Source organism: Benincasa hispida, chromosome 3 (assembly GCF_027475165.1).
Source record: "Benincasa hispida cultivar pf3 chromosome 3, pf3_genome.v1.1, whole genome shotgun sequence".
Taxonomy (NCBI): Eukaryota; Viridiplantae; Streptophyta; class Magnoliopsida; order Cucurbitales; family Cucurbitaceae; genus Benincasa; species Benincasa hispida.
In genome coordinates this window covers 21,946,270-21,959,400 of record NC_143480.1, presented here as the reverse complement: position 1 = coordinate 21,959,400, position 13,131 = coordinate 21,946,270, and the positions used below count along the sequence as shown (strand labels likewise).

Genomic DNA, 13,131 nt, shown 5'->3' with positions numbered 1-13,131 from the left:
CATTGTATTCGTGCAGTGCATAGGGAAGGAATCGTGAAAATTTTGAGTTTTCAAGGATAAGTAAAAGACTCTCCCTTTATTTCTCTCTTTGTACTGTGTAATAGCATGTTGTTGGATTGAATGTTTATCGCATATAAGTTTCCGTCTTCTCTAATTTATTGTTGTTCTATAAAATTAAATTAAGAGACAAGATGCATACCATGCTTCCGCTAGGTTTTCGAAACCTTCAAAAAAGTTTTGTATAACTATTATTTTCTAATATCATATAATTTATACTACATAATATAATATATAATTTAATTTAACAAAAGAATTTGAGTTTATAACATAAAATACTATATTTATTAATATTTTTATTTTTTTAATATTATTCTACATCTTAAAAAATTTCAAACTCAAAATCTAAATTAATTAAAAATATATATAAAAAAATGTTTTTCAAAGTTTGTATTAATTCAAAAACAGTTTTTTTTAAAAAAAAAAAAAATCAAAACAGTTTTCAAAAACAAAATTTAGATCGTCTACCAATTCAGTGAACTTAATAAATCTAAAAAAAAAAAAAAAAAAAAAAAGAAAAAAAAAAAAAGCTAAAATCTAAGTTGTCAAGAGGCCCTTAGCTACTTGAAATGTGATTTTTTAAGGTTGAGCACAAATTATAGGGTAAATTATAAAAAAAACTATGTACTCAATTTTCAAAAGTAAAGTATTAGAAATTATAGGTTAAATTATAAAAAAAATTCATTGACATTTTTTTTTCTTTTTTTAATGTGAAGAGTATTTTGAATTTTTAAATATTCGAAATTGTAGGTTAAATTATTAAGAAAAAAAAATGTCTTCAAATCTTTTCCTCAGTTTAAGGGTATTTTGGGTTTAGGAGTATATTTTATACAAAATACCAATAGTTTTTGTTTTCTGTCGGAAGTTTGAGTATTTTTAATAATTTTCATTTAAAAAAATATCGCTTTGGAAATTTAACAGTTCAATGGTGTTTTATATAACTTGGCCTAAATTATATATCAATACCGATGAAAGACTTGTTTTGCATTTTAAAAACTAGACTCTGATTTATAACCATTTAAGTTTTTTTTTTCTCATTTTAAAAAACACTTACCTGCATTTAGAAACATTAGTAAAAAAAATTGTTTTGTTAACCTTGATTTTAAAAACATTAGTAAAAAGAAAAAATTGGATAACAAACCATACAGAAGTTAGTGTTCATAGGCTTTCAAAAAATAAATGGCCATTTAATTGAACGGAACTTACCTCTTTTGTTATGATAATTATACTTCAGTTTTCTTTTCTAATCGTTACTTTATTATTATTATTTATTATTATTATTTTTTTTTTTGAAATCTGCGCTAAGCTTGAACACAGGTTCAATTCTCCCATTTGAAACTATTTGATAGGGTTTTTGAAAATTGAGCTGCTCCTTTTTTTCTTTCTTTTTTTTCTTAATCTAAAACAAAACTAAACAAATATAAATTTTTTTAAGACATTCGGATGGCTCTAGTTTCTGTTTGATCTACTAGGTTTTAAAATGTTACACATTTAATTCTTAAGTTTTAGATTTTATTTCAATTTAGTTCTATATTTCAAAATGTTACAACTTTATACTTAACATTTTAGTTTTGTTTCAATTTGATCCTTAGGTTTCAAGATTTTACATTTTTAACCTCAATTTTCATTAAATACTCACTTTTTAATCATTGATGTTAATTTCTGTTTATTAATTAAAAATAATCATGAAGTGAAATTTTAGATTTAATTATAAAAGTGAGAAAAAATAGTGAAACTTAATTAAGAAAATTTTTTAACTTAAATTAACTCTAAAAAACGGAAAGTGAGTATTTAGTGAAAAATCAAAGTTAAAAATATAAATCTTGAAACATATAGATTAAATGAAAGCAAAACTCAAATATCAAGGGTAAAATTATAACATTTTGAAACTTGAACACTAAATTAAAACCAAACTCAAAACTAAGGACTAAATGTGTAACATTTTTTGAAACCTATGGACTAAATAAAAACTATACTAAAAAATATATATTTTTTTTCATATTTTATAAAGAAACTAACACGGCTTAAATAATGATTAAATGAACCTTAAAAAGTACAAAAATTAATAATAATTTTGAAAGAAGCATAAGTTTTAAAAATAAAGAAGTTGAATAAATGATCAAAATGAGCTTAGAGAAAATTAGATTGTTTCCAGTTCTTTACTTTAGAAAAATGTCCTTTCTACCTCCACTTGGTTTCATTTTTACTTTTAGGACGCATTCTTCTTTCTGTCACCAACTTTATTATAGATTAGGCTAAAAAGAGGCAAAAAGGCAAAATAAGAAAACCTTTTGAAACCAATTTGATCCTAATACTCACCAAATGGAAGAGAAAGACAGCCAAAGAAAGCTATTAGCCATATAAAACTAACATAAACATCTCCTTTCCTTGATGAGAGATTGAGATTAAATCCAAAATCTAAAGTCCAAAGTGCTCTCTCTTTTGTCTGATTTTCTTTCTTTCCTTTTGAGAATGCTCCACTAAATTCTCAAAGCTGGTTTTTACTGTCTCCAATTTCTCTCTTTTAGCTTCTAAAAGCACTTTTGGCAGAAGATTCTTCATTTCCCCTTAACCCCACTTCTACATGCCATACAAATCTTACTCAAATATTCTTAGAATTGCCATAGAAAAACAATTAGTTAACATCCCCTCAATTTGGTAAATGCCCAATTGCTCTCTACTTCTTTGGATTGAATTTCCCCCTCTTTTTCTAACATTCAAAAGGCCCCATATTGGGTCCATCTTGCACTTCTTTTGAGCCCTTTTTAAGTTTTTACTTTTTTTTTTTTTAATGGTCTTTGATGTTCAAACTATTAAATTATATTCAACATCTTAGGGGCCATTTGGTCCCCAATTTGAATGGGTGAAGTGGACTATAACCCACTCTATATTTAAACTTCTAATTTTCATCTATTATAACCTACAATTAAATATTCTAATATAGTGTTTATTATTTTTATCATCTCTCTCCCACTTTGTTATGGATGATTAGCATAAATAGACTAAAATAGTTTGCACTTCAAACACATATTACAAACTATACATCCTAAACCCCACTTTTTAATCATTAAAACACATACATATAGAAACCAATCAATTCCTTTTGCTTTATAGTGCTTCAAAATGCTGCTCCTTTATATACTCTGTCTCCCTTTGCCTTCACATTCCATCTCTCTCACTCTGTTTTTGGTTTCTTCTGTTATTTAACAAAAATCTATTTCAATGTTTGTTTTCCTCTTCTCCACAGGTTCTAGAGAAAAGACGCAACCATTTGAATAAAACTCTCTCTGTTTCTCTCACTCACTCTCTGCAACTTAAACTCGAAAATGGGGAGAAGCTATGCCAATGAAAGATGGCGTGAAGATGGATTTTACATGGCGGAGCCCGATGAAGAAGATGAATCTTTATCCTTATGCGATCTTCCCATAAATCTAGTCAAAGACGACAATCCCCATTTTCTCTCAGAAATTAAACCCAGAGCCGGCGAGACTCCCGTTGCCGCCGCTGACGATGAATTTGATTTCGGCTTTTTACGGGATTTCAGTAATTCCGCCGCTCAGCCGCTGCCGGAAATGTGTCTGGCCGATGAGGTTTTCTACCAGGGCCAACTTTTACCTGTTCGCCTCTCTGTTAGCTCCGACAATACCTCCGCCAGATTCTACCACCGGCACGGCTCCGGCTCCGGTTCGTTTGCGAACTTTAGAAGCATCAATAGCAGCCGAAGCAGTAGTAGTAGAAGCCAGTGCTCTTCCTCGAGCGCAACTAACAATTCCTTAACAACTACCTCGGCCGCAAGAATTTCGCGGCTCACAGTCCCGAATTTATTCCACTCCCACCCGAGTCCTAAACCCCAAATTAAAGCCTCCCCGACCACATTCCGACAGGCGAACACCGGCGGAGGCCGCCAGAAATCCTCCTCCCCGTGGGATTTTTTCCGGCTAGGAGTAGTGAAAACGCCGGGAATGGAATTGCAGGATCTCAAACACCGGAGCAGCACGAGGAGGAACTCCTCAGTCAGCCGAAGCAACAGCGGGAAGGCCTTTATTCCGGCTGCCGCCATCGCCGCAAGCAACGAGAGCAGCGTGAAGGAGATGACGAGGAAACCTCGTGCAAGTGTATCGATAGAGAGGAAAGGCGGAGGAATTCTGAGCGGAGTTGGGTGTAAGTGTTCGGTGGATTCGACGGTGGCGCCGGCGCCGAAGGCAGTGGTGGTAAGGAGGAGGAAGGTTAACGGTAAGAATATTCCGGCGCAGGCGATGAGGGAATTAAGGATAAAGAAGGTGGAGAAGGAAAAAGAGGAAGAGGAAAAGTTAGCATTGTCTCGTCAACGGACATTTGAATGGCTAAAGGAACTCTCGCATGCAACCTTTCCCTGTGAGGCTTAGACTTAGCCTTGGATACCTACACGCATGCTTCTAATACTTTTATCTCTCTATTTTCTTAAGAAAAAATTATGATTATGATTATGGGTTGGTTAATAACAAATGGGAAATTCAAACTTGGAGTTTGGTTCGTTATATATAATATTTGTTAGTTTCTCTTTTCAATAATTTAGGTTTTAACTCTGGAAAATATGATTAATATTTTGGGTTAAAAAACATGAAATGCTTAACTTAGTATTCAATTTAATCATTTGTTATAATATGTGTAATGTTTGCTAGTAGTTGGTAGATTACAATAATTATCATATTGTATCTCTCTGGAGAACTTGATTAAAAAAAGAAATTATAAATCCACGACTAAAAAAACATCAATTTTATGTCTTAGTAACTACTTATACTATGAGCCAACAAATTCACAATGCCTGGGAGGACAAAACTATATCCCTTATCTCAAACACTCCTTAAAAACAATTTAAGACTAGTTCACAAATCTATCATAGATAGGCAAAGAGAAAAAGACAACAGTAAAAATAATAATAATAAAAAAAGAAGGAATAATTGTGAAATGAGACCATTTAATTATACCTTATAGCCTAGTATATATTACCCTACATCATATATTAAAAGTAGAAGAAAATGATTGTGGCCCAGAGGATGAGGGTTGAGCATTACTAATGGTGACAGTCATGAGAAAGAAAGAGAGACATTGGGGATGGACAATAGTGATAGTCATGATTAAAGTGCAAAATGAATATGCTTTATGGGTGAGAGAGCCAATGGAGAATGGAACAGAACAATGCCATTGGATCATTCTCGTACTGTTTTAAAATTTGTGATTACAAATGTGTCCTTTTTTCGGCAAGCTTTAGTAGGTACTTTTAGATTTGAGAACGTCTCATATCCTTTTAGCAGTCATTTTCTAACTGAAGACCGAAACAATATATAAAAAACTTACCAAATACTAACGAAACACAAGGTTTGATCATCAAAATTGCACATTTAACATTACTAAAACAAGCTAAACATAAGAATCTTATAAACTAAATCAGATCTAGAAGTAGAATAAACTGCTTAGCTAAAGGAGAAGATTTGAATAGTCTATTCAACCAAGTTCCAGATGAAAATACATGATTAAAATGGGCAAGTTGAAATCCAACAAAAAGTTAGACCTCATCCACTATGACCACATCGAATATTTCAATAAGGGAAGAACTTTCTTTATCCTGCTTACCATTGGCAGAATATTTATTTTTGGATGATGAAACCAACAGCATAATAGAAAACCACCAAAGTATAGAAAAGGGTAGAAGATCCAACAGCGGTTCAAGTTTCCAACTTCCTAGTGTAAAAAGAACCTCCACTTGGCTATAGAGATCACAACTGCATTAGTTCAAGCAGGATAAAGTATATTTGACTGTTCACCATTTAATGAACATAAGAATCATGATGAAAACAAGTATATAGCAGAGCAAGACCATATAACTTGATTTTTAATAACTGAGTTCTTGGGTTTCAAACAAATATCAGTTCATGAAGTGCCTGTTGGTCAGGCAATGTATCCCAAACACACATATCTAGGTGCTGTTGTGATGGCAGCAATACAACACTTAGCCAGAATCTACCTAATAGAGGCTCAAGTCGCAAAGAAAGAGTCTATGGAAGGACTATTCAAATCGTAATGACACAAAGCAAAATCCATGAAGCAAAAATGTTAACACCAAGTATGGGACAAGATAGCTCTCTCCTCTCCTCTCCTAGGTTCCCTATCTGACAGATCCTGGTTTACCTTTTAGTTACACGATTAGTACTCTTTCGGATTTTATAGACTGTTGTTTGCTTCTTGCATCGTGGAAGTAAGTAGCTGCTGTATTAAACTAAGTACAGGACAATACACCTGGTAAACTCGTGAAGACAAATTTACATGATTCTCCATTCACAGGCTTTTTTATCTGCTAAACCTAGCTTTGTTTGAAAGATCTCAAATCTCACTTTCCAAATGGGCCTTTAACGTACATATCCTACAAGCCTCACAAAGATAATATTCCAATTGCATAATTGATCCGAGCAAAAATTATTTAAAATTTGTCAGGAACTTGAGAAAACTTTTAGCTTCTAGTTAAAGAACATTTTATGCAAATGATCTTCCAAATATTAGCTGGATGCCAACATGAGATAATTTAATCCAAATACAATCTACATTACAAGGGTCCACCCACCTCTCTCTTTCAAGTTTCATGGTACAAAGTTAAAGGCGTGCACTTGTGTCACAATCACTTTCCTTGATGCACCATAAAAGGCTATTACCTCCAAACCAAATCATAGTATTACAATCCCTATTAAAGTTCAACTCTTCTTGACCACCTCTGGTCCTCCAATTTAATTGTAACTCCATTATCACAAAATGGAAATGTGAATGCCCTGTATATTCCAGCCAAATAAATAATGAGCGAGAAGTGTTGCTGTTTCATTGCTCAATACAAATCAGTTCTTCCAAAAACTAATTTACGGACACCTCACAAGGTGATACTGCTATCTTAGATGTCATGAATGGGTAACAGTTCATATCAATGGTTAATGTGATCTATTAAGAATCTATTCATGCCTTAGTTTTCCATTTAGCAATTAGAAAGCAGTTAAATCTCAAAGTTTACTTTATGTTCCTCTTAATGTTTTCAGCTTGATAGGGCTTGTGCTTATCCATAATAATATGGGCAGTTCCTCATCAAGTTTGGGACAGGTGGTGGCTCGCTTAGGGGTTAAAGGTAATGTAAGCAGCCCAAGTCTTTCAAAGCAAAGCTGCTGTCCAACTGTTTGATCAGAAAGTCAATGAGCTTCAAGCCATTCCCTGTTAATATCACATCATCTACATATACAGTGGGGGGTCCTTTGTGGAGAATGAAAAAAAGTTGTCTGATGTTGAGTTAAAGAATCCCCAACTTAGAAGAACTGTTTTTAAGGCTGTGTTCCAGGCCCGAGGGGCTTATTTGAGTCCATATATGCCTTAGTAAGTTTGCAGACATAGTTTGGATACCTCGAATCAACATAGCCCGATGGTTGTGACATGTACACATCTTCAGTAAGAGTGCCATCCAAGAACGCATTGCTGAAATCCAATTGGCGAAGAGGCTGACAGTAATGCTGAGTATTACCCGAATAGTTGAGGCTTTGACAACTGGGCTAAACATTTCAAAGAAGTCAATTCCCGAATGTTGATAAAATCCTTTGGCTACTAGTCTGGCCTTCACTGAGTTTTGATGCTCGAGCCTCTTCTCATATGAGAGGAGTTCTGATTGCATATCTAGCCATGATATGCCCGGCTTGCCTTGAATACCTACCACGACAGGATTGTACTCTTCATCTAGGCCCATAAGAACTTGGGAGATTAGAGCTCGAGTCGTAACAGGACTGCCTGCTTAAGCTAGATTGTCTGAATGCGTTTTCATTAAACTGAGATACTCACCCATCCAAATGTTGCCTTTCCATGTTTGTTGAAACACTTGACGGAGATAATCCTCCTCAGTCCTTGACTGTATGCCAAACAATTCTTGAACAACTTGCCACAAGTCCTTGGCATTATCAAACCCCATCCGTTGGACGGTTACCTCTAGAGACATAGAGTTGTATAACCACCCGAGTAGGAGTTGATCTACCTGGATCCAAGTTTCGTATTGTGGGTTGATATTTCTTTCAATCGTGGTGCTTACAGAGTCTTCCGATACAATTTGTGGACTGACACCAGACGAAGTTGAAGAGGTTTCAGAGGTGGCAAGAAACATGGTGGGCAAGAGCTCACACCTGACAGATGGCCTTCGAGCTTGTAGCTGTGCAAAGATGGGAAGGGCAAGCATCTTCCATAGAAGATAGTTCCCTTGTTCTAGTTTGGTGCTGGTGATTTGATTGAGGAGTTGATTTAACGGTGGGTGATTGAATCGGATAGGCTCAGGTCCAAATGAGATTGCAGTGGGAATGGCATTTGCCATGGATGCTTTGATACCAACTTAAGATTTAGAGTAACACACACAGAGAAGAGGAAATGTTTGATTTCATTATATAGAGGGCAATCTTCTGCCCTATTTATGAACACGGTTTACCCCGATGTGGGTAAAAAGGGAATAACAAAGAATTGGAAATTACACCCAATCAAAGTAGAGAGAAAATAACAACTTTAACAAATCAAATATTTGGAGTAGATTTTTCCATTTTGATTTGGCGGCTGATTTGCGGTCCTTGTGATGTGTCATCTTCTGACTTTTTGACTTCTTCCAGAAGTGAATCCTCTCTAACAAAGTTCAACTCTTCTTGACCAGCTTTGGTCCTCCAATTTAATTCTAACTCCATTATCACAAAATGGAAATGTGAATGCCCTGTATATTCCAGCCAATTAAATAATGAGCGCGAAGTTTTGCTGTTTCATTGCTCAATACAAATCAGTTCTTCCAAAAACTAATTTAAGGATACCTCACAAGGTGATACTGCCATCTTAGATGTCATGAATGGGTAACAGTTCTTATCAATGGTTAATGTGATCTATTAAAAATCTATTAATGCCTTAGTTTTCCATTTAGCAATTAGAAAGCAGTTAAATCTCAAAGTTCACTTCATGTTCCTCTTAATTTTTTTTCAGCTTGAAAGGGCTTCTGCCTATCAATAGATAATATGGGCAGTTTCTCATCGAGTTTGGGACAGGTGGTGGCTTGCTTAGGGGTTGAAGTTTCAGTCCACTGGTGGAATACTTGAAATGCTCTTTATTGGAATCGATGGATTGGGGAAAAAAATGAGTATCTGTTTTTAGGATAAGGCTGGGCTTATTTTGTAGCCTCCAGTTAGAGTTTCCTTCAGCACAAGTTTTCTATAAAACTATTCTACCTTTCTTTGTAGTTGTCAATTGAGGATTCTTTTTTTTCTTTTTGCTGTCATTATTTGTCTTCCTAGTTCCAACCCGATTTATGTACACTTTTTCCTATACAAAACATTAAACATCCTATAAATAAAATCCAACTAAGATGGTGAAATACTCTTATTGAAAAGCTCAATAAGTTGCAGGCATCAAAATGTTATCCAAAACTTTTCTCAGGTGGATGGAGTACACACTAGATTCCTTGCTGAGGATTTCATTAATTGGACTAATAAGCAAAGAAGAGGATTCAATGCTCAGTCATGTCATGTCAGTGGATATAAAATGGGAACTACGAAAAAATTGCACAGATACAGTTCCCAGTCCCATTTCCCCCAAGGAAGAACATATCGAACGGTAGGAAATATTTACCAAGAATCAAACGCACAACACAATTCAATTACTTATCCCCAATTCAATTACGACAATAGCACTCAAAAGCAACAATAATGCATTCATGTAGGAAGACATTCCGTACTCCAATTACGTGATTGAATCTCATTAAAATGCTAAAAAATTTCAGTTCCCTGAATAGACAACCACAAAATTTCAACATATACTACTCGATGCCTACAAATCCAGAAGTAACAATCTTCAATAGAGTGTCAAAAGGGGAACCTGGATCGTAAGTTTTCAAATCAATCATCATCCTCCCTCTTCTTTGGCTTCCTGTAATTCTCTTCGATGTGCTTGGCCATCACAAGCCCGGTATTGGCGAGCTTCCTGATGTTGGGAACGTTGTAATTTTGAGCCACGTAAATCCCGATCACCGTTCCCGCTATAAAAGAGAAGCTACTTCTGATAAACCCCATCGGCGTCCTTCTCTTTGGCCGGAGCCTGAAATTAACCGCAAGGGAAAGACGATCGACAATGGGATTTTAGGGCACCAATTAATCAACTCAGCCACAGAAACTTGTACACTCAATCTCTCCTATTAGCGACGTCTGCAGACTGAGAGAACGACGGGACCGACGGAGACTGGACTGGCCCACGGGGGGGAACGGCAGAAACAAGTTAGAGAGAGAAAAACGGAACCCACCGTCTGCACCTAGACGAAGGCGAGGCGGAGGCACGACGGCGGCGACTGGTGCTGAGCGGCGGCTGTTGCGCGTGGGTTCTATGGCCGGCAATTTCCTCGTCGAAGGGAGTTCTTAAAGAACTGAGGAGGAGAAAAACGTGAATGGACGAGAAGCATCTCGGCTCTCCGCTGCTCCAACTTTGATTTCTTTTCCCTTTTTCTTTTTTTCTTTTTACTTATTTACATGTTGAAAGTATTTGTATTTTGTTTTTATATTTGTGAGCGTTTGAACCAATTTATATATGCCTCGAGTGAACTTATTTAATACGAAGTTAATTCTTAGGACCTTCAAAATATTTGTAAATCTAACAAATGTAAAAAGATACAAATATAGTAAAATTTAGATATCTATTATGGTAAACCATATTCCTAATAGAATATATCATTAATAGAAGTCAAAGAATGTCACTCATTGTAATTACCCTAAATAATATTCTCTATACACATTTTCATAGTTGCAATCCCACAGTGGTGATAGAACGATTTTGGATTATCGACTTGATTCATGTTAAGAACTCTCCCTCCATCGTTTGAAGGATCTCAACTCTCTCCATCCAAATGGACCTTTAACGTACATATCCTACAAAAGTCTCACGATGATAGATTACAATTGCATAATTGATTGTTAGCCTCCAAACTAAATCACACTATTACATATACTCCGACGAATTAGACAATTGCTTACAAGGTCGTCATCCCTATATACTTGGTACCAATCTTCTAATCCCTCGATACAAATCAGTTCTTCCACAAACTAATTATTTCATTGCTTGAATAGAGAAAAAAATATTTTTCAAAAAAGTCATAAACGATACATTTTGAAAGTGTTTCAAAAATTATTTTAAAGGTTGTCAAAACACTTCAAATTTTTCACAAAATAACTAAATTAGATTTAACCAAACACACCCAGTCATGAATTACTATAAGTTCTTATCAATGTCCATTAAGAAGCTACTAATGGCTTAGTTTTCCATATAGCAATTATAAAGCAGTAAAATTTTGATTACGCCTGGCATCACTGCTAGTCTTGACATAATCAATAAACCAGACTCTAAGTTCACTTTATGTTCCTCTTAATTTCTTCAGCTTGAAATGGTTTGTACCTATTCATAGAGAATATGGGCATTTCCTCATCGAGATTGGGATCGTTGGTGGCTTGTTTAGGGGTTAAAGTTTCAGTTCAATGATCGGTAGAATGCTCGAAGTACTTTTTATGGGAATCGCTAAATTCAAGAAAATTGAATATTTGTTTTTAGAATAAACAGAGTGTTCAGATTTTTGTGTGAGTTTATTTGTGTAGCCTCAAATTAGAGTTTCCTTCAGCACTAGTTTTCTGTAACTATTTCACTTTCTTTTGTAGTTGCCAATTAAGGAGCGTCGTTATTTGTCTTCCTACCCGATTTCCGCACACTATTTCCTATACAAAACATCCTATAAAATAAAATCCAACTAAGATGGGAACACTCGGTAAGTCGGAATACACAATGTGCAGTCATCAAAATATTATCCACACTTGATTTCTGTGCTGAGGATTTACGCTAGCATCTTCAAATTTCACTAATTAGACCAATGGGTGAAAGTGACGATTCAATGCTCAGTCAAATGCAAACCCAGGGTTCTAGAAAATGTGGCAATAACTATCCCCAATTATTACCACAATAGCATCCAGAAGCCACAGTGATGCATTCATGCAGGAAGAAATTCTATACTCCAATTACGTGATCCAAACTCATTAAATTGCTGAAAATTTTTAGTTCCCTGAATATAAGACCACAAAATTTTAACATATAGTACTCAATGCCTACAAATCCAGAACAGAAGTAACAAGCAGTTCTTCAATAGTATGTCAAAAGGGGAACCTGGATTGTAAATCTTCCAATCAATCATCATCCTCCCTCTTCTTTGGCTTCCTGTAATTCTCTTCGATGTGCTTGGCCATCACAAGCCCAGTATTAGCGAGCTTCCTGATGTTTGGAACGTTGTAATTTTGAGCCAGGTAAATCCCAAAAACAGTTCCCGTTATAAAGGAGAAGCTACTTCTGATAAAGCCCATCGGCGTCCTCCTCTTTCGCCGGAGCCTGAAATTATCAGCAAGCGGAAAGCCGATCGGAAATGGGGTTTTAGGGCACGGAATAATCAATTCAGCCACAGAGACTTGTACGATCTTCCCTTGTCGGCGCGCTCGATCTCTCCTATTAGGATTTATCGCTTGAACTCGCCGGTCGTCAGTCTCCGGTAGCCGTTCTCTTTCCTTCACTCTGTTCCTTCTCGATCTCTCTGGGTCTCTGACTCTCGATCTTCCTCCGACCTCTATTTGTATTGGTGCGACTTCAAGGCTTTCTTGCTCTGCACGGACCGAAGTTGCCGGGCCGTTTCTATAACCCGCAATATTGCAATTGGAAAGGGTTTCTGCTCAGGGTTTTTCGTGGTATTTCAGACAACATTTAATATTTTTATTTGTTTGATATATTATAAGGAATTTTAAAATCTATCCACAAATTTTTAAAAGTGCGTGATTTATATGTCTTGGAAGATGGACGGTAAAAATATAGCTTAATTAATAAATTAATTAATATCAAATTAGGAAGTACAGATACTTTTAATTGTGTCGAGAATCGATATTAGATACGGATACGTCCAGATACGTGATAGATACGTGTCTGATACGTGATTTAAGTATTTGATTTTTTTTTTAATTTTCAGATATTCGTGTCTGCTTC

The 13,131-nt window shown here is 35.4% G+C and overlaps 3 protein-coding genes across 3 annotated transcripts; 1 reads left to right on the top strand and 2 right to left on the bottom strand.

The window, feature by feature from the left end:
• Positions 1–2,833: 2,833 nt before the first annotated feature.
• Positions 2,834–4,607, top strand: LOC120073475 (uncharacterized). Its single transcript, XM_039026321.2, has one exon. It carries the CDS (start codon positions 3,384–3,386, stop codon positions 4,440–4,442), a length of 1,059 nt encoding a protein of 352 aa, XP_038882249.1. The 5' UTR covers positions 2,834–3,383; the 3' UTR covers positions 4,443–4,607.
• A 5,201-nt stretch (positions 4,608–9,808) lies between these two features.
• Positions 9,809–12,820, bottom strand: LOC120073906 (uncharacterized). The gene has a single exon (XM_039026817.2). It carries the CDS (start codon positions 12,462–12,464, stop codon positions 12,291–12,293), a length of 174 nt encoding a protein of 57 aa, XP_038882745.2. The 5' UTR covers positions 12,465–12,820; the 3' UTR covers positions 9,809–12,290.
• Positions 9,972–10,145, bottom strand: LOC150037129 (uncharacterized). The gene has a single exon (XM_090312236.1). The coding sequence runs from the start codon at positions 10,143–10,145 to the stop codon at positions 9,972–9,974; it is 174 nt and encodes a 57-aa protein (XP_090168362.1).
• Positions 12,821–13,131: the final 311 nt, after the last annotated feature.

Excerpts from the sequence above, each read along its gene's own strand:
- LOC120073475 (XM_039026321.2), top strand. The coding sequence starts at position 3,384 with ATGGGGAGAAGCTATGCCAATGAAAGATGGCGTGAAGATGGATTTTAC.
- LOC120073906 (XM_039026817.2), bottom strand. The coding sequence starts at position 12,464 with ATGGGCTTTATCAGAAGTAGCTTCTCCTTTATAACGGGAACTGTTTTT.
- LOC150037129 (XM_090312236.1), bottom strand. The coding sequence starts at position 10,145 with ATGGGGTTTATCAGAAGTAGCTTCTCTTTTATAGCGGGAACGGTGATC.